This window comes from Ambystoma mexicanum, chromosome 2p (genome assembly GCF_040938575.1).
Source record: "Ambystoma mexicanum isolate Mex_15411 chromosome 2p, UKY_AmexF1_1, whole genome shotgun sequence".
Classification (NCBI taxonomy): domain Eukaryota; kingdom Metazoa; phylum Chordata; class Amphibia; order Caudata; family Ambystomatidae; genus Ambystoma; species Ambystoma mexicanum.
In genome coordinates this window covers 579,606,103-579,628,248 of record NC_090923.1, presented here as the reverse complement: position 1 = coordinate 579,628,248, position 22,146 = coordinate 579,606,103, and the positions used below count along the sequence as shown (strand labels likewise).

The following is a 22,146-nucleotide window of genomic DNA, read 5'->3' as shown; positions in this document are numbered from 1 at the left end:
ATACTGTACTCCTGGAGGAACCTGTGAATATATGTATTGGTCATTTGAAGATCATGTGAACCACTATGGACATTTAGGAGGAATAACTAAGATATGGAGAGTAAGAGGAGATAATGAAAAGGATATGTTTGTGGTCGACAAGTCGACCAGAGGGGGGACTAAAGTGGGAGAATGGAAGACCTGGCTCCCGTCCTTCACCTCTCGCGCTTGGCCTAAAGGGTCACGACCCAGGCACCCGCCACGAGAAGAGTTTGCCCATCTACCAGACGACCAAATACCCTGGTACAGGAACATACGGATTTGTCCATCTGCCTGCCCAGCAGCCCGCCCTGGCCATGCCGACACCTGCGGCGCGGATCAACTAGACTAAAACCTACACGTCGTTAGAGATGCCATGACGACCTAGCCAACGGTCAGCACACCTGTACAAATATACACACTGGACACTCCCGCACCAATCTACACGAAGAATATACTCAGTGCTATGACGTAGGCGACAGACATACTCACGAACGTGCATCTTTATTATTTTCCACATAGGCTTTCAAACTACAGAAACGCAAGACGCATCATGAACTCATCTAAAAGAGCTTGCTTACGCTTCTCCTAAAACCAGGTGCCACAATGAGAAATATAATGAAGACACGATACTGGTCATAAGACAATATGGTACTGTAACCTAAAGCGCCTGTGCACCAAACGGTTCCACCTATACACCCAGGCCTAAGTAGGCCGCAAGCAAGAGCTTCCATGGACGTTAAAAGAACAAGAGTCAGGTTGCTGATCCTGCAGAATGAGCCCGGCGAAAGCAAACAGCCAAGGTCGCAATGTTGCAAACCCACATTCCGAAAGCAGACCATCAAGGGCACGATGTTGCAACCTCGCACGCTGCACACCGGCGTTAAAGTCACACCTGCAAATTAAACCAGGCACACAGTGGAAAAACAATATTAATTGTGCATAATTCTGCCTCAAACACGGTCCCACCTCACGTGACCAAGCCGAACCTGACAGGATGCCAAGCCCAGGAGGAAGAAGGCGTCTGGATCCCTCGTTACAAGACATAGGCAGATACAATTAAAAGGCTCAATGGACATCTGCGACAGTGGGAGTAGTCGGTCTTCTAGCTATGAATAAGTCCTCACATTGTCTGCACGTACTCATAGTGAAACATTGTTGCAAATGACAGGTACACCGAGAGCTGGGAACAGCGATGGTCCCAGGCTGGGAAGCTCGCGGGCGCACCAATCAGAACATGGGGTTCCTATCACTGACGCCATTAACATTAACCAATCATCAGGGGTCTTCATGTAACAATTCTCATGTATCTAATTGTAGGGACAACCCAGATATATCACCTGACTAACCCTTGTCCACTAATATTGTTCTCTATACGTATGCTATACTAACCCTACCACTCGAGCAACCAATTAAGGGTGGCGATAGGTTTTTTGCTAACTTTCCAAGGTGACGCAAGTAGCGCGTCATACTAAGGTAAAAAGGGCCTGCGAGCCCTACGATTGTGTGTGTGTCAGGACGGACGCGTACGATCCTTGACCCATCCCTGCCGTTTTTGTCTAATAAACAGCAGAGTCACCTTGCTTCTTGTGTGTGTCTCATACTCTATCTCTTCTGGGATATACGGGAGGAGTTGGGGCCTCCCTGCCCGGAGGTCTGTGGACGACCCTGCCGACCCCGGCAGAATTTCCCCCCCGACAGTTTGGTTTGGATTGGATATAGGGAGCAGAGCTACACAGGGGCATTTTAGGGCTGAGCAGGGCCTGCACTGAGTACTTTTTTGATGGCAAAATTAATTTTCCAATTGGGGATCTGTGAAGGATTGTCTGCAATCAATGCATTAATTGGAATTTGATTGAAAGGACACACGTACTTTAAGGAGCTCCTTACCTCTTTAAAAAGTTGCAAACTGTAAACGTTATCGTCATCTGCAAAATATACAACTCCTTTCACTGATTGCTTCATACTGAACGTTTCTCGCAGCCAAGACAGTGCTTCGTTTCTCTGTAAAGCGCCTCTGTTGTGCAGGCCGGGAGTCTTTACCTTCGCAAATAAATGGGTGAAGTGAAGTCCACTGTTTTCGAGGAAAGAAGTCACCAGCCGCGTCTTTTTGTCAGCATCTTCAACGACAATCCAATGAAAATTCGGCAGGTTAGAAAAAGTGTTGGCGAGCCGGGTCAGCTCTGCTTTCTGCACCAGCCGGGCGTAAGTGGGTGTGATGGCGAAAATGGTGGGCAGTTGGTCCCTTTCATTAGTGCGTGATCCAAAGTCTGCAAAAAACAAGACCAGAGTCAATACTTTTTCGGGGTTCCATGTGTGGGAGGGGTGGTTTCTGTATATCCCCTGCATCCGCATCGTCTTTTCCCCTATCCCTTTGTTTGCTCCTGACACTGATCAACCAGAAAAATGACAGAGAAATCTTGAAGGGCTTGCTGTGTGTTTATTGTGATGCTCTAAAACACTGCAGAGACAGAGCATCTCCCCAAGTGGGTACTAGCCTGCTATTTGGAGATTGTCTTTGCATGAAGTCTGCAGAAATGCACTGAGGGTGCATTGTCCATGTGGGAAATTGCATAGACGCTAAATGAAGTTTCTGGTAGTTGCGGAAGACCTTTAAAATAGTTTTGTGTGGGCATACAGTAACAGATCCATAGGTTCAGCAGCAGTAATCAGTGGCTAACATGCACAATTAAGCATTGCATTGGTACGCCAGAAGAAGCAGACCATTGGTTTTAATATGAGCTCAGCAGTTTTTCAAGAAGGCACGAAATTGTGAGGGAAGAAAATGTGTTTTGTACTCTCAGCAAACATGCAATTACAAAAGTGGACATTTTATAAGTGTAATAAAACTAAAGCTGAATCTTTCTAAAATGTTCACTTTTTCATTCTCAGTTCCAGCATATATTGCAGACATACTAAGAATGTCACACTTGTCTTACTGAGCAAAACACATTATCATGACCAGGAATAACTACAGACATTATTTCCTATTTTACTACTTTGAAATAACCCTATGAGAAAGGGGTCAGGACCAAATAGCAGCAATGATGATTATTTCCTGCTTTGCATACAATCGAAGTGCATTTTGGGATCATTGGAATTGCCACAGATGTTTACATTTGACAAACATGTCTGTGATCAAAGGGTTGTATTCTTGAATCTCTAAGTATTTATTAGCACCCAGGAACGGATGTGCAACCATTCAGGTCGCTCGGAGAGCAGACTGTATTTATCATGAAAGCCCACATTCCGATCAGCCTGATGGCTGCTTCCCCCCCACCCACAATCTTCCACCCACCATCCCCTTTCTTTCTTTATTTTAAACACCCCCGCCAGTTGCCTGCTTAGCGCAGCTGTGGTACACAGTGTCCTCTGTCGCAGCCAAGAACGGAGCCCCATCTTCCAGATCCATGGTGGCCATATTTAGTGAGTATTTTACAGGACACCGCAAGGCAGCCCATTAATTCAAACGAAATACTTTGCTCTCAGCAGCCCATGTTATAACATGGCAACATAGGTGACCCGGGGTGCTAATAGCATCACCACCCTGTCGGACGTGCCAGATCGGGTGCTATCGACCCGGGGACGCTCGTTAAATACCCTCGCCATGCTCAGCCCACTCTAACATTAAAGTGTTTTTAACCATTACATGTGCTCCAACTTCCCAAAATGAACTAGTGTAAAAGTTGAGCTTTTCTCGGCTGATTCAACAGACTCCAGAGGCTTCCCTTGGGATTTACAGTGGCTTAGACCCTGCCACATGTCTCAAGGAGAAACCCCCTTCTTGCCATCCATTTGTAAGGCCTGAGACTCGAGAGGGGGGTACAACCAGGAAATCTGAAGCCCAGAACCATTCTAAAACAGGTTCAAGGGCCTTAAAAGTCCCATCTTGTTTCCTCCTTACTTTGTGGGTTGTGTTTGTCTGTAGAAATAGGAGTGGATAGGACAGGCTTAAAACTGTTAGGTGAGTTTAGCAGTGTCAGGCAGTGTAACACGCAACTTCTACCAGCAAAGGGTTAACCCAAAGAAGAGATCCTTGATCACCGCCTCAATGTGCAAGTACTGTAGGCTGTGCCACAATCTGTTCAAGGAACTCACATCCCATTCCATAGATGAATCTTGTGAATCGCCCTCCTGCAGCAGTGATGGTGGGCACAGGGGAATGTTAGAAGACACTCCGGCTCAACCTTGGTAATACCCTGAACAAGCAAACTCCTTCACCACCCCCTCAAGCCCTAACTCTGGGCCAGCCCACCTGTGCCCCCAATTCCCCATGGCTGGCCATGCAAAGCCTGACCCAGTGGCACTTTAAAATAGCAGGGCCGCTTTACCACCACTTGCAACACAGCTTTCTGTTCTTAGTGGTAGAATTGAGAGTGTGGTGCCATATGTACAGAACAGGCCAGACAGGGCAATGAAGAAGGCAGGCACATACAGTGTGTGCTGTGTGACCTCTGCTAACTGGTGTGTGAGCTTGATGACAAGCTAGTGGTGGATGCCCTGGAGATGCACATACCCCTCCAGACCCCTAGGGCAAGAGGGTAATACAAACAGGTAAATGGTGCATTGGGAGAGTACAGAAAAAATACATTAGTTGCTCTTCTGGCTGGTAGAACTAAGCAAATTTGCAAGAGTCTCCATTTTGCCTGCACCATCTTCCTTTCGCTTTTGTCACCCTATCACTGGTATAGTCAACGTAGAGGTGCCACGTGATGCACGTAATCTTTGTCATGGTCATCATTGCCGTCTGTTTCCTTAGAAATCAGAAGTGGAGAATTTTCAGGGATAATTTCATCTTCCTCATCTGTGGATTGTACTCATCGTTGCTGAGCTGATGTCATATCTTCTCCCTTTTGCACTGCTGCTCGTGGTGCTCAACTTTCTCTCAGATAGATTCCTCCCAACCCTTACCCCATCTCCTACCATGTTTGGGTTCTGCAGTAGATTCAGACATGTTCATTTAATTCCCACGTGCCTACAGTAAATGCACATTGGTCTCTCAGCGCTTGAATCCTCCACCCACAAAATGCACATGGAATTTTCGTTGCTTTGGTCTTCTCTCTCCTCTGCCTACGAAATTCACATGGGGTTCTTGTTGTCTTGGCTTTCCCCTCTACCTACGAAATGCTTGTCTGGTCCTCAATGTCTTGACCTTCCCATCTGCCCAAATAATGCACATGGTATTTTCAATGCTTTGGCTTTTTCCAATGCCTACAAACTGCACGTGAGTTATAAAATCCCACCATTCACAATTCAGACCTCCTACCACCCACAAATCTAACCCGCTCACCCCCCCTAAAAATTCCATCCTTACTCTACCTATGCCCTATTATCAGTTTAAGTCCTCTCTAACCCTATATTTCAAATGCCTTCCCTAAAAGGCCTGAGCCACTCCTGGCTCTTCAAATACCAACCAACGACTGTCCCGAGTGTTTACTCACCTAACTTTATATAGATGCAAGATTACAACCAGTAGCATCTCATATCACGAACCCCAGGAAAAACCTGAGTTGTTTGACCTGCCAGAACCCATGGAAATTTCACATGTTTCAGATTTGCCCCAACCGTCCCGATCATGATTAGTAACCATATATACTAATTTGCACAGCTTCAGGATTTGAAATGAGTATAACATAGCATGGACATATGATATGATATATGATATGGCATTTATAACGCGCCTATACACAAGTGTTTCAAGGCGTGAAGAGGCAAGGGGGGGACAAGGGGAGACAGACAACGATCCTACTAGGCCAGGTGTCATTCAGATCGCGCAAGTGCAAGGGTAGAGGGGAAGGGAAAAGTGCAGTACGCGGTTAGTAGAATACAAGAAAAATAATATGGCCAGCTGGTGGCAAGTGCAAGGTAAGTGCCGGGAGGAGGGACTGTAGGATACAGAGACAGTCCCGTAGTGTAGTGAGGAAGTGCAGGAAGAGTGGCTGGGCCAAGGACCGAGATCGGTGAGTGGCCCAGTTGCAGATTCAGTGCAGGTTCAGTGGTTTTAGCAGGGGAGAGAAAGCGGAGGCAAAGAGGAAGGTTTTGAGCTGCTTCCAGAACCGGAGATGGTTCTCCTCAAGTTTCAGGGGGGCAGGGAGGCTGTTCCAGAGGGAGGCCCCTGCTGCGGAGAGAGATCAACCCCCAACTCGTTGCTTGGAGAAGCGGATGACCCTGAGGGAGTTGGAGGTGGATGAGCTAAGAGCTCGAGAAGGAAGATATTTAGGAAGAGAGAGTTGAAGGTATTTGGGCCCAAGGCCCCAGAAGGCCTTGTGGAAAATGCAGAAGGTTTTGAACTTAATCCTCGAAGCCACTGCGAGCCAGTGTAGTGATTTCAGTCCTGGGGAGATAGGGTCCCTGGGCTTGAGGCCAAGGATAAGTTTCGCAGTCCTGTTCTGGATGAGTTGCAAAGGGACGGAGAGTAGAGGCAGGTAGATTTAGATAGAGGCTGTTACAGTAGTCCAGCTTCGAGAGAACCAGGGCTCTAGAGACAGTGAGCTTCTGGGGGAAGGAGAGGAAAGGAAGGATACCTCTGAGGAGGTGCAGCTGGTAGTGTGACTTCTTAGAGACATCAGATATGTGAGGAGAGAAAGAGAGTGTGGAGTCGAAGATGACCCCAAGGTTTTTTGCCTTGCAGGTAGGAGCAGGAAGAGGGCCAAGGGAGGCAGGCCAGAGAGCTGCATGGAAGGAGGGAGTGGATGTGCCGATGAGTAGAATCTCAGTCTTACTGGCATTAAGGCAGAGGTCGTTGGCGGCAGCCCATTCATTGATAGCAGAAAGACAGTCAGAGATGATGCAAGGGGAAGAGGAGGCCTAGGGTAGCCTGAAGATGAGCTCGGTGTCATCCGCGTAGCACTGAAAGTTGGGACAGAGAGCGGCGATGTGGTGGGCAAGAAGTGCCAGATACTGGTTGAAAAGCCAGGGGGAGAGGTTAGATCCCTGGGGGACACCATAGGTAGAGAAAAAGATGTCAGAGAGGAAGGACCCCAGTTGGACCTGGGAAGGTCGATTGGAGAGGAAGGAGGTCAGCCATGCCAGAGCTTGACCAGTGATACCCAGGTTATCACGGAGACAGTTGGGCAGTATGGTGTGGTTGACAGTGTCAAAGGCAGAAGAGAGATCGAGCAAAATGAGAACACAAGGGGTGTTAGAGGCAAGGTTTGAGAGCAGGTCCTCACGGATGTTCAGGAGAGCAATGTCCGTGCTTCTGGCAGCTCTGAAGCCAGACTGATGGTCATGAAGACTACCAACAGATTCAGCATGGAGATTAAGCTGGGAGATGGCCAGATTCTCCAGGAGCTTGGCCAGGAAGGGAGTGATAGAGATTGGGTGATAGTTTGCTGGGCAGGAGGGGTCGGAAGAGGGTTTCTTAAGAAGGGGGTCCACAAGGGATTGCTTGAGGGGGGATGGGAAGACTCCAGAGGCGAAGGAGTGATTGCAGAAGTCAGTCAGGGCAGGAGCCAAGGTTCGATCTGGTCCTTGATAGTTTTGGAGGAACAGGGGTGGACCTGGACAAGACTTTCACAGATTGGACTTGTCTCGAAACCTCGTCAGCAGAAAAAAAGGGGAAAGGCAGAGAAGGAGGAAGGAGGGGAGGCTGCAGAAGGGCCTGAGGAAGAGCAGGGAATAGAGGGGGGGAGGTGATAGGAAGAGTGTGAGGACAGGATATCCTGAGTTTTTGAAATGAAGTGAGAGGCCAGTGCTGTGCAGAGGGCCTGTGAGGAGACAGGAGAGGTAGAGACTGCTGCAGGGTTGGCCAGCTCCTTGCAGATTTTAAAGAGTTCGGCCGAATTGTTAGATGCCGCAGAGATGCAGGCTTGGATAAGGGCTCTCTTCTTGGTGAGAACAGAGAGCCGGTATTGCCTTTGGAGCAGGCGGCAGACCAGTTTATCAGAGGATGAACATGAAGCACGCCATTTCCTCTCTGCCACCCTGCACTTGCGTTTAAGGGTGACGAGATCCGAGTCATACCAGGAGTTACATTTGGCTTTGGCTATGTCAAAACAATGGAGTCTGATGACCATCCTGCCACTCGTTCCCAGAGATAATCTTCGAAGAGAGGCACAGACATTCTTAGAAAATTATGTATTTAGGATTCTGTTTTGGTGGGATTCAATGTGTGTTCCATAGCAGCAAGACATTCCCTCGGATTGATGATACCATCCACCGACCGGCGGAAGAAGACGGCTGTGACAATAGATGTTAAATAACCTGAAGTACAGGACTGACTCCTGGAGCACCCCGCAATACACAGAAAGGCACAGCCAACAGGTGTATCAAGGGTGTTGAAGCTGTGTCCCTCAATAATATACATGATGCCTTTGTTCTCATGCAGACCATTCCCCATCAGTAAACTTAATGGGGAGTGCTCCACATGACAGCACCACCTTGTGTTTACAGGGCCCTATCATATATGGATGCCTTCAGTCCCCTCTGTTTCTACAGGCCCAAGGTGATGTGATCTGATGTGGCATTTATAACGCGCCTGTACACAAGTGCTTCTAGGCGCGACAATGTAGGGAGACAAAAGGGATGACGAAACACACATTCTTACTAGGCCTTGTCTCATTCAGATCCTGCAAGTGCAGGGGGACAGTTAAACTCTGGCCATAGGAAGCTATGGTAGCAATGTGTTTTGACACCCAGCATGCACAGAAGGTTATATGTTGGGGTTCAAAATCTGAGGTCTCATAGCCTTCAATTGGTCTAATGAAGGTGGGACTCAAGGAAGAATGTTAACAAATAACTTCCATACCTTCTTCAGGTTTCCCCTCGTGGGCCTGAAACTGCAGAATCTAGGTGTGGGACTAGGTTGCATATTTTCCCTAACCTGTAACACAACCCCTAAAGTGTCAACAAGAAGACGTCATATATGGCCTGTTAAGGCAAATATAATAGCCTATTTAAACCACAATCTTGGTGTTAAACAAACTTTACCAGGCACATTCAGTGCTTTAAGTGGGCCGGGCTGGGTCCCAGCAGTCTCCAAAAAGTTGGGCTGAGCCGGGGCCCTGCCAGTGCCGCCTAGTCCCTCCACAACATTGGCGGGACACATTATTCTGCCGCAGCAGCAACAGGAGATGCACCACCATTAAGTCAGGCAAACTGACAGAAGTGCCAGCCACAGCCATGCTGTGGGTGGCTGGCACTTCTGTCAGACCGTAAATTCCTGTGGTGACCCCTTGCGTGAGGGGTCACCAGAGGATGTTACTACCCCTTTGTTTCCCCACTCCCTCCCCAGGTCGCCGAGGCCTCTTTAACTCTCTGTGAACCTGGAGGCTCTGTGTTTATAAAAGATGGCCTGAAAAGTGCACAATTCAAGCCATCTTTTATAAAGCTTTGGCGATGAAAAAAGACGCCTCAGGCTTTCTCTGTCGTGAAAGGTTTTTTAAAACATGGATTGAATTGTGTACTTTTCAACCATCTTTTATAAACAGAAATGTTTTTATAAGATGGCTTGAAAAGTACGCAAACCGTAAGGTATGCACACAAATATTTATAAATGTTATATATTTGTGTGTGTACCTTACTATGTTTGTGTACTTTTCAAGCCATCTTTTCTAAACATAGAAATATGCTATATATTTCTATGTTTTGACAAGATGGCTTGCATAGTACATAAACCATAGTAAGGTATGCGCATGAATATATAACATTTATATATATTTGTGAGCATACCTTATGGTTTGCGTACTTTATTTAGGCTATGCCCATCCCACAAGCCACCCCCAAATAAGCCCCCCCCCCTCAATTTCTTACCCCACTTAAAGCAAACCCTGGGATTAATATCCATGGCCTCCCATTCCTTTTCCTTCCACCGCAATCTCGCAATGTCTCTGTTCTCCTACCCATGACTTTTCCCGTAAATCCAACTCCAGCTCCTCTTTTCAGTGCAAGGTAGCATTTTATGCTGCTTTTATAAAGGTACCTCTTTAATTTCCTTTTCTGCATTTCCCCAAATGAATGTGAGATGAGGCATGGGATAAGAGGTCTGTGGTGAGAGGCATGCCTCTAATATAATATACCATTGCTTTAGCACATGCCACAGTTAAAGTTAAGAGTAACTATCTATGGAGTTTCAGAAAATAACTGTTCTGAACTCTCGGAGCCTTTCATGAAAACAATTTGAAACTAATTCACTGTAAAATTTTAGGGCAGCCGCCCTTACAGGAAATATTTTTGAATTGCTCATGAACTTCATATTTTAACAAAATTCTGTTTTGATCGTGTTTTCAAAGCCAGCTGCCCGCACATGAAATATTTTTGAATTGTTCATGAACGGCTTCATGTTTTAACAAAATTCTGTTCTGAGCGTGTTTTCAACAGTTTTTAATGGGGTGTTTTCTCATTGTGAATAAAAGATTTGATCCGCTCCACGTATCTTAAAATCAGTTGCTTCAATTTTCAAGATTTTTGGTATGTTTCTAGATATTATCATGATTGGGGCACTGAACAAATATTGTTAAAATCGAGATGCCCATAAAATCGAGATGCCCCTGTATGAGATATTCTTATTTTAAGATTTATCTGTATATGACACATGTGTAGAATGAATGTGCATCTTTTGTAAGAATTCTATATGAATGTGTAGAAGATGTACATTTCCTATATGTGTGCTGCTATATGTATAAAAACTCACATTAAAGTTAGGACTGACTTTGACATCAGTTTACTTATGTATATAGATGCATAATAGATTTAAATTGCATACATGTATGAAATGTAAAATTCCCATACACCTATTAGACATTTTGAAAACTCACATCAAAGTTAGATCTCACTTTAATGCAACACTGTATACATAAATGAGGCATGTAATACAGGAGCAGAATGATTATACATTTTATATACAAACTGTACATCTACGTGTGGGAGATGTACATTTCATACATGTATGCTAATATATGTCTGTAACTTCACATCAAAGTCAGGACTGCCTTTGATGTCCATTTTCAGGAGAAGCAAATGCATGCATGAATGAAATGTAAAACTCACATATTCCTCTTGTATGTATAGAAAACTCACACCAAAGTTACATCTCACTTTAATGTGAGCTTTTAAACGAATAGGAGGCACATAATACATAAGCACAATGATTGTACATTTTATACAAAAACTATGCACACACGTATTGGAGACGTGCATTTCATACATGTCCTCCAATATGCATCTGAAAACTCTCATGAAAGTCAGGACTGACAATGAGGTCAGTTTTCATGAGACGTAAATTGCAGACAAGTCCAAACTGTACAAGTCTTATATGCCTTCTATACATACAAAAACTGACATCAAAGCCAAACCGTATTACAATGTGAGTTTTCATATGTATAGAAGGTGTACAGGTCGTGTGTATTTCATGTGTTTACATCAAACACTTACACACTACTTATATGTCATACACTCACATTCCAGAGACGTACCCACCAAACACTCATATCTCTTACACTTCACACTCTTACAACACATGAACTTAAGACACACATTCATATGACACAAACTCTTACAAAATATACACTCTGTGGATGTCAGAAATTCGTTGCCAAAAGCCGTAACAGAACCTCCATGTAGTGTCTTGGAGTATAAACCAATGTTAACCTGGGCAAAGCTAGTGCATCAAAGCCACTTCAAGATGGTTGCCCATATACTAGCATGGAAAACCTTCAAGATGGCCCCCAATTGGTCCAGTGGGACAAAACACTAAGTAAAGTATACTGTGGCAATAGGTCTGGGCTATATAAACCCGACCCTGCATTGAGACAGTGCTTAGCGTTAGTTGCAAGTCTAAGTGACTTGTTGGGGCGTTTACCATCATACCAGAACCTGTTCCATGAGGATATCACCATTTCAGCCTACCACTAAGCCTTTGTTTCATTCACCAGGCTCGTACAACTAAGAACGCTCATGAAAGGCGTCCCCTCGCAACTTTGTCTAAGTATATAATTTGTATGACAAAATTCCACAAAACAGCAACCGTGACGTAACAGCTGCTCTCTCTGCATTTGCAGGGAATCCTGAGCCCCTAGCCTATACCTCACTCTTCTCCTCCATGCCATATTTGCTTGCTAGAAGCAGACCACTTTCCACTGCCAGTATGGCACCCTCTGAACAGCGTTCCTAAATTGGGTCCTACTGCCTATGGACACACCCATGGAAAAACAGGTGCATCACACTGCTCATGAGTAAACAAGCAAGACTGCCATAGACACATTTAACTTCAAGCGCGCAAGGCATATTCAGGAGAAACCGCTTACCTGAAATTCCTGGACACCGCATTTGACCTACACGAGAAAGAAAGACAGTTAAAACCATGAAGTGGTCCACAAGGGAAAATAGACATGTTCAGCTTATACAAAGGATTGCATCAGTATAAGAACAATAATTATACACAGAACTTTGACTGAGGGAAAGCTTTCAAAGAATATTCATGAACATTGTTTTGGCAGATACGAAGAAACCAGGCTTTATTCAGCAACACATTCAACATCCTGGAAACACTTCACCATCGAAATCTACTTCTGGTAAACCAGTTATTGTTACCATGGGGTGCCAAGCAGAACATTCTCTGACCTAGTCACTAGAACTACCCAGCAAGGACCTCATTCTTTCATTCTGTTGTCCACAGAGGGGCAATCATTCGCATAGAGGCAGAGCATAGAATGAAGACACCTTGCAGCCATACCATCATATCATCGCTGTTCCACAGCAAAACATAATCTTATCTCTTTGGATGCAAAAGTGGGTGCACCATACTAGACAGCACACACGTTTGTTCCTTCAGAGGTGCAGATATTATCATCTGTCTATGCCACACTGTTCCCATGAGTCAGATAGGTTGGCATCCATTCCTGCAGAACACCAAGGGAATAGGTTGTGAATAAAGATAAAAGAGAAGTAATAGCCATAAAATTAGCCCAAGCACAAGCGGGTCAGATTCCATTGCCAGCCCCTAAGGCCCCTGCCCAACCGCCACTGGCTCCCGCTCCCATTCAGGTCATCGCCACCACCCCTGTCCCACTGGCCCCGCCACAACGCTTCACGGGGGACCCTTTAAAATGTGTTATTTTTATGAACCAGTGTAAATTACACTTCATCTGGGGGCCAGGTTCATTGCCCAATGTTCCAACAAAGGTGGCATTTATTTTGTTTTACTTGGGAGGCCATGCTGCTAACTGGTCTATACCCCTAGTGGAATGGGATGATCCATTACTTAGCAATTTTCACGGATTGCAAAGGGAGCTTGAAAAACTATTCACGAGGAAATCACAAGCACAAGCACAGGACAGCAAGCTTATATCATTACGTCAGGGGTCACAAGATCTCTTATTATACATCACCACATTTAACAGACTGGTTCCAAAAATCAATTGGCCTGAGGAGAAACAAACCTCATTATTTTTTTAGGGGTCTTCATTGAGAATTATGGATATCCTAACACAAGTCGTGAACCCTTTAACTATTTGCTCTGAGTTTATAGACCTCGTTATGCAATTGGATCATCGCCTGCAAGAAAGGAAGATTGATAAATTGCACACTGAATTTCGACCAATGTACGTCTGACCCAAAGAGAACCTTCGACACTCGGAACCGGCACCAGAGCCAATGCAATTGGGGAGTATCAGAGGACTACTGTCATAGGAACAACAAACTCGAAGATGGCAGCAACAATTATGTTTTTACTGTGGAAAAGCAGGCCACTTCTTATGAGATTGTCCAGTCAAACCACAGACTAAGCCAGGAGGGGCAGTGGAAACTTCTACCAAAACTCCACTTTCTCAGTCGGAAAACTAATAAGCCTGGCAGCTGTTGGGACTCAACTGTCGAGTGTTGAGAGAAATCCGCAGCTCTCACCTTTTGCTATACTCATTATCCTGATTAGTACAAGTGAGCCCCAGAAAATGCATGCTTTAGAAGCGTATCTGGATTGTGGAGAAATCAGTAATTACATGGACCAAAACCTAGCAACACAGATTGGTGTGCTTAGCCAACAAAAGGATGTAGCCGAAAATGTGGTGGCCATAGATGGCACCCGCCTGTCCTCTGGTCCTGTGTCTAAAAACACAGAAACCCTAAGTTTGTTGTTGCAGAACAGACATTGAGAATCAATAGCTTTCAACCTTAATGATGCTCTGCGGATGCAGATCATATTGGGCTTACCCTGGTTGGAAAAACATAACCCTCGGATTGACTGACACGCAACTGAGTTGTCCTTTCCAGAAGAATTTTTACAGACTTGCTATGCTCCACGATCCACTTCTGGAGGTCCTGCCTCCGCTCGCACTGTGCATTTAGGAGATAAGGTGTTAGGACTTGTTGGAGGAATTCCCACAATCTACAGGGAATTTGAAGATGTATTCATGAAAGAACAAGCAGAAATCTTACCTCCTTATCGGCAGTACGACTGTCAGATTGATTTAATACCCAGGGCTCAAGTGCCATGCAGTGGCATCTATGCGCTCACAGAGAAAGAGAATGAACATCTGCGCAGTTACCTAGACCAATACCTGGCAAATGGTATAATTTGTCGTTTGTAATCTCCAGCTGCTTCAACACTTTTTTCGTCCTCAAGAAGGAGGGAGGCCTATGCACAAGTATTGACTACAGGAAGCTGAATGACATCACAGTAAAACAAGATATCCTCTGCCACTAATACCCGTCTTGCTGGTTCAGGTGACAGGGGCTGCCATTTATAATAAATTAGATCTCAGGGGCGCCTACCGCTTGGTGCACCTCAAGGAAGGGGACGAGTGGAAAACAGCATTCTGGCACCAAATATGGGCTATTAGAGTATCAAATGATGCTATTAGGCTGTTGCAATGATCAAGCTGCATTTCAGCATTGTGTTAATTAAGTATTGCAGTAGTTACTGGACGTGTGTGTCATCAAATACATAGACAACATTTTCATATACTCAGCCGACATAGAGGAACATGTCAACCATGCCAAGTCGGATCTAAAGTGACTCAGACAACATTGTTTATTTGCAAAGGCAGAAAAGTGTGTGTTTCATGTGAGCTAGGTTGAATTTTTAGGATTTTTAGGGAGTGTGGATGGACAATAAGAAAGTGGACGCAATTCTCCAATGGGCATCACCAACTTCAGTAAAGACAGTACAAAGCTTCATCGGCTTTGATAGTTCTTATAGGTGATTTATGTCAGGCTTTCTCTGCAGTGATACACCCTATCACTTCATTGTTACGAAAGAACTGAACCTTCCAATGGAACTCTGAAGCGGAACAAGCCTTCCAAAAGTTGAAAGAAAAGTTTGTGACGGCACCCATTTTTAAACATCCAAATCTAGGACTGCAATTCACTGTTGAAAATGACACCTTTAGTGTAGATATGGGCACTGTCCTATTACAAAAGGACCCAGGGGCAGGTCATGTAGACCCAGTAGCATTCTGGTCAACAAAATGTACCCGTGCAGAAAGGAACTATGCTATAACGGTCAAGGAGTTATTAGCATAAAATCTGTCTTCAAGGAGTGGAGACACCGTCAGTTAGGGGCTAGACATCAGGTAACAGTCTATACTGATCATCGGAATCTCCAATATTTGACAACTGCCAGGGCCCAAATCTAGAAAAGTATCTCTGATGTCCTTTGCCTTATACCGAACAGGATTGGGTAGACTTCCTTTGGGTAGTAGAATATGCTTACAACAACACACTCGGGTATACTCCCTATTATCTTCTGCATGGCATGCACCCTCACACATCTTTGTACGACCCACTGGAAGCCTTTGAGATGCCTGCTGTCAAGCATCTTCGTAAAACCATTCTCCAAACTATACATCAGGCAAAACAACACTTAAAACAGGCTGAGGCCTAGTACAAGAAATAAGCAGGCAAGAAAAGGAGACGGCTATGATGTATCAAGTCGGAGACCAGTTGTGGCTGGCCACAATACATATTTGCATGAAAGGCCCAAGAAAATTCCATATCCGGTATATTGGGCTGTACTCCATCACAGCCATCACTAATCTTGTCTCTGTCATATTGAAATTACCTCAGAACGTACAAATTCACCCAGTTGTTCATGTTTCTCAGTTGACCAGTACATCCAGGCACTCACAATTTGGCAATCAACCCAAATCCACTTGTGATTGATCAAGAAGAGCAAGAATATGAAGTAAAATAAATCCTAGACTCCCAGTTTGTGAGAAGCAAACTTTACTATCCTATTGATTGGAAAGGCTACAGGGCTATTGATAGAACCTGGGAACCTGCTGCAAACGTCCATGCTTCAAGACTGGTGCAATGCTTTCATAAAGAATGCCCAAACTGAAGAGGGAAAGTCAGAATCCGCCTTCTGCGACATAAGCAATATGGCCACCGATCATATCAACTAACCTCAATTCCCACTGTTCCTATGATGAACAGCTACCACAAAAGCTACCCTCTCAGCAGGCCGTACAACCCTGCAGCTGTTTGAACTCTACCCAGGGTGGATGAAGATACACAAGACAGAGCTGGAGACAGCTACATGGACAGGATCGATTAACGCCCCAAGAAGCCATCCCACAAGTTGTTAGAGACATCATGACAACATAGATGCATTAGACAGGAAGGACATGTGCCATACGCACTTTCGGGACATTCACACACCCAACCACAGGAAGAACACACGTATACAGCTCTATGAGTTGGAGGACAGTGACATATACATACTGTCTGAACGTTTTTTATTTTGCCATTAGGCTTGCTACAGCAGTGCAGGAATGCAAAAAGCAAGAAGGGCTTGTGCAAATGCTTGCAGATGCTAACATGCAACTAAAAAGCCATGATATGACAGGAGTACTCACGGGACCTGACAGCCAGGATACACTAACAAATGAACACTATGGGAGACACATATAATAGAAGCCAGACTATGGCTTAGGAACTCTAGTAGGCCCGATGGTCTTAGAAGAAACCCAAGCCTCACAGAATGCTGTGTAAGCAGAGCCACTGCAGCAGGAATGAAGTCGCTACCAAGGTGGCAATGTTGCAAATGACATTCCACACTCTGAACTGAAGTAACATGGGCTGCAGGAGAGGCCCACTCCCAACCACATACAGAATAATTCAGACCTCTTGAGGTCACAAATGTTGTCTCCAAACACGTGATCTGGCCGAGCTGATGATGAAGAGCACACCGTCCCACGGACATGACATTGGTTGCAACAAAATTGCTACAACCAAGCTACTGTTCTGCACTGAACCGGAGCGCGCTCACAGCAATAAGAGTACACACACAGATATGACACTGACATATAGTTGTACCTTGCAGACACATAATTGCACATGCACCGCTCACAGGTGCTTTGCGAGCTGGGAAAACAGTTTGTCCCAGGCTTGGGGGCTTGCAGTTCAACCAATCACACTTCAGGATCCTATTGGTGGATGGTGGGGGTCACTGACCAATCACAGGGTCTGCTCACTGTAACAATTCCAGTGTAACAGTTTTGGGGGATAGTCCAAGCCTGACACCTGATATTGCCTAGTCCAATAGTCTAACACCTATACGGGATCATATTAGGGAACTACCACACCTCTGCCTTTCCGGAGTTTTGGAGAAGAGCCAAGAGAGGGACGCAAATTGTGACATCACAGGTCATCAAAACTGACCTGCGAGCCAGTATTCGTTGAGATGTGCATGGACCTCCCTGTGGTTTGTTGGCTGTAATACACCTCTGTATTTCCTTGCTACTTGTGTGGACCCTAAATTCTTTTGGGCAAAGTGAAGGAGTTAGGCCTTCCATGAGTTTGGCATCCGCGTACTCCTAGCACGGCTCTGCCTGCCTGGGGGTTCACCCTAACAAGACAAACCTATACCCCAGGATATAACTGTAGGGGGGGGCCTTGAACTGAAGGGGAGTGCTGCCAGAAATATGTTGTCAAAAGCCATAACAGAACCTTTATGTAGTGTCTCATCATGCAAACCACTGTTAACATGGCAAAAGCTAGTGCATCGCCACTCCAGATGGCTGCCCATATACTAGCAGTGAAAACCACAAAGATGGCCCCCAATGGGTCCACAGGGACAAAGAGCTAAGATCAGTATAGTGTTGCAATGGGTGTGGACTATATAAACCCCACCCTGCCTTGAGACAGTGCTTAGCATTAGTTGCAAGTCTAAGTGACTTGTCAGGGCATTTACCGTCAACCTGTTCCATGAGCATATCTTCATTTCAGCCAACCAGTGAGCCTTTTTTTTATTCATCCAGCTGGTACAAGTAAGAACGCTCGTGAAAGGCTACCTTGCATAAGTATTTAATTAGTCTGAAAAATACCTCAAAACAGCAACCATGATGCAACGGCTGCTCTTTCCGCATTCGCTGGGGATCCCGAGCCCCAAGCCTGTCTCTCCCTCTCCTCCCTACTTCTGCTGCCGCCACAGCGCCCTCTGAACAGCTTTCCTAAATTGTGTCCCTCTGCCTATGGACACACCCGTGGAGCAACGGGTGCTTCACACTACTCGTTAGTAAATGAGCACGGATTGTCTGAGGCCACTACAGTGCGAATCAAGACTGCAATTGACACATTTAGCTTCGAGCGCACAAGGCATTCAGGAGATACCACTTGCCTGATTCCGGAGGAATATCTGGACACTGCATTCGACCCACAATAGAAAGAAAGACAGTTAAAACCACTAAGTGATCCATAAGGGAAAATAGACATGTTCAACTTATACGAAGGATTGCATCAGTAAGAGAACAATGATTATTCACAGAACTTCGACTGAGAGAAAGCTTTCCAAGAATATTCATGAACATTGTTTTTGCAGATACGAAGAACCTAGCCTCATACAGCAACACATTCAACAACCTGGAAACACTTCACCATATAAATCAACTTCTGGTAAGCCAGTTATTGGTACTGTGGGGTGTCAAGCAAAACATGCTCTGAACTATTAACTACACTACCCTGCAAGGACCTAATTCTTTCAGTCTGTTATCCACAGAGCGGCAATCATCCACAGAGAGGCGGAGAATAGAATCAATACACAGTGTATCCATACCATCATATCATCGCTGTTCCACCACAACGCATACTCCTATCTCTTTGGATGCAAGAGCGGGTGCACCCTACTGGACAGCACACTTGTTGCTCCTTTAGAGGTGCTAATATTATCATCTGTCTACATCACACTGCTCCCAGGAGTCAGGTAGGTTGCCACCCGTTCCTGCAGAACACCAGGTAAGCGTCACAAAGGACACGCTCTCACGATACATGCATACCCGAAACGCACACTTACAAAAGACATACTTACGACACACACACTTATGTCACAGACACTTATGATGCATACACCTACGACACTCACACTTATAACACATTAAGACATGTTCTTACACTACATGCTGTTACAACAAACACTCTTTTGACACACAAACTTACGACACATTTTCTTTCAACACATACTCTTATGACACATACTCATATGACAAACACACTTATGACATAGACACCTACAACGCAGACATTTACAACACTCATTATTATGACATACCTGCTCTTATGCCAACCACTATTAAAACCCTTGCTGTTTCACACATGCTCTTACAACACACACTCTTGCAACAAACAGAGACTCTTATGACACATACTCTTGTGACACATGCACATACAACAAACACACGTACAACACATGCACTTATGACACAGAAAATTATAACACAGACACTTTTGACACTGACACTTACAATATAAGCACTTACTCCAGACACGCTTATGACACATGCTCCTATCAGACATGCTCTTAGGACATGTTCTTATGGCACACATTCTTATCACACTCATGCTTACAACACACACTCTTACAACACACGCCCATATGGTACAGACACCTACAACACTCACACTTATGGCAGACACACTTTCAAGACATGTTCTTACACCATGTGCTGTTTTGACACATGCTCTCAAGAGACACACTGTTTCGACACACACTCTCACAACACAAACACACTTATGACACACACCCTTATGAAATACAGACTTACAACACAAGCTATTATGACACATGCACTTACTTCAAATACTCTTACAACATACATTTTCATATGCATGTGAAATGCATTGGAGATATAAATTGTGAATGTGTGCGAATTGTATATTTTTTATAAACCAGCCACAGAGAAGGGCTATAAGACATGTGCTAAATGAATGGATATGTTCTATACAAACGCAACATGGCCTTTATGGAATGTATGTTACAGGTACACAACTATACCAATAAAAACTAACTTCGAAGTCAGGACTAACTTTGATGTTCATTTTCATATGTATAATACACGCATACAAGATGGAAATTGTGTAAATGTATGAATTGTAAACCATATGGCTTATTGGTCATATGCTCAAATGGCAAACATCCATACTACATACACTTGCAAATCATGCATGCACATATATGTTATATATCAAAGTCCATGCAAAAAACACTGCATTTTAAACATCAAAAACATTTTAAATAAAGTGCTAAAGTAATCTCACAAAAAGTTAAAGTCTACAACGATTGAAAATAACATAGTTAAGGTACAAACACACTCGATGTATGCAACTAAAATTTCTCGACAAAACTTGGAAGTATGCTTCGTACCACAACAAATCCAACCTTAACAAGCCCTTCATCTATTAGGCAGATTTAATCAATTCCATAGTTGAAGTGAGTGCTAATGTTGGATTTTTAGTGTTACTAGCTGGGGACGTTGACCATGTCCTGATTGAGTGGTATCTCATGTGACATGGAGGATGTTGCTTCTGTTCTCTTGTCTGCAAGTCTTGCTTCAGTTTGCTCTGGTGTCTGATGTGCCCTGGAGGATGTTGACATTGTCCTCATGTCAGCAAGTCTTGCTTCAGTTTGCTCTGGCATCTCATTTGCCCTGGAGAAAGTTGCTCTTATCCTCTGGTTGGCAGCTGCTTTTTGTTGTTGTCTTTCAGAAGCTCTTGATATTAATTTTCACTTTGCATCAGATGGAGCTTTTCCAAGTGATGTTCGTTTTTGGGCAGCATGTTTCAGTCACTCAGTGGCTTCAGCACATTTGAGAAAATGTCCAAGGAAGATTGATTGATTGTGCTCTCTTCTCGTGAATGAACTTAAGTAAACCTTGCCATTTCACATATTTGGAATGGCGTGATAGAAATCAATATAATTTGTTTTAATTCCCTTTAAAAATGCTTTAATAAACACTTTCAAACTGTATACAGTAGTAATACATTTCAAAGAAATAACCAACACATCGAACATTTAGCTTCAGACACTTTTCCAAATGTGTCCTCCTTCTAGTACCTACTGTAGTCAATCGGGGTGAGCATCAGTAATTGAGGGTGGTTGCGGAGTGTATTTTTTGCATCCAAACATAGACTACGATCTTGCCCCAGACAAAAGAGGAATGCTTGCAAAATTTGGTAGACGTGGGTTCAACAGTGTGGATTTGTATAGCCGGACAAACATATACACACACACATACATACTTTCTGCTTTGTATATAAAGATGGAGTGAGTGATTATACTTCTGAGTTTTTGTAGAACAGCCAGAAAATCGTGATCTCTGCAAATGTTGGTCAAGCATGCCTCTAATAGCCTTAGAGTCTGATTCATAGATGTAGAAACTTCTCTCAGCTTACACAGTTGTGTTGTTTACTGGCTGAACTGGCACAGGAAATTCAGACCTAAACGGTTGCTTTGCTAATAAATATGGAAAAGCTGAACAAAATAGAAACCGCTTCAATGGGACCTGGCAAAGGACAAGCGCACTCAGGTGCAGATATTGGCCCATTTGGCCCATTTATTTACGTAGTTATTTATTTTCAATATTTCATAATAAATCACTTGAGGAAATATTACCGTTCAGAGCATTGGGGCCAAAATAAATACAATGAGGAAGCAGGCGCTAAAATGGCACATTGATGCACTACAGAAACCATTTCTGTCAATGCAAAGCCATGGTGAAAACCGTGCCTTCTGCATTCAATATATCACTCGTATGTAGCACGGGTAAAGTGAGTGATATACACATAGTGCTTTTTTGTGAAATCTTTTTTATCCATCAATGAGACATTTTTCTAGAGAATGAAGTGCTCTCCTAAAGAATATGAAATGGAATTATGAGAGCCTTTTTGACAAGGCCTTCCAAAGTTTTTCTAATGGGT

At 44.3% G+C, this 22,146-nt stretch overlaps 1 protein-coding gene across 3 annotated transcripts in view; it reads right to left on the bottom strand.

The window, feature by feature from the left end:
• Window positions 1-22,146, bottom strand: part of LOC138566577 (galactosylgalactosylxylosylprotein 3-beta-glucuronosyltransferase 1-like) — a 327,890-nt gene that overhangs the window by 83,797 nt on the left and 221,947 nt on the right. For all 3 annotated transcript variants that reach the window (XM_069644076.1, XM_069644077.1, XM_069644078.1), the window contains exons 2-3: window positions 12,264-12,290; window positions 1,909-2,288 (exon numbers count right to left, since the gene is read on the bottom strand). In XM_069644076.1, the coding sequence (XP_069500177.1) occupies window positions 1,909-2,288; window positions 12,264-12,290 (407 nt within the window). The remainder of the gene's footprint in view (window positions 1-1,908; window positions 2,289-12,263; window positions 12,291-22,146) is intronic.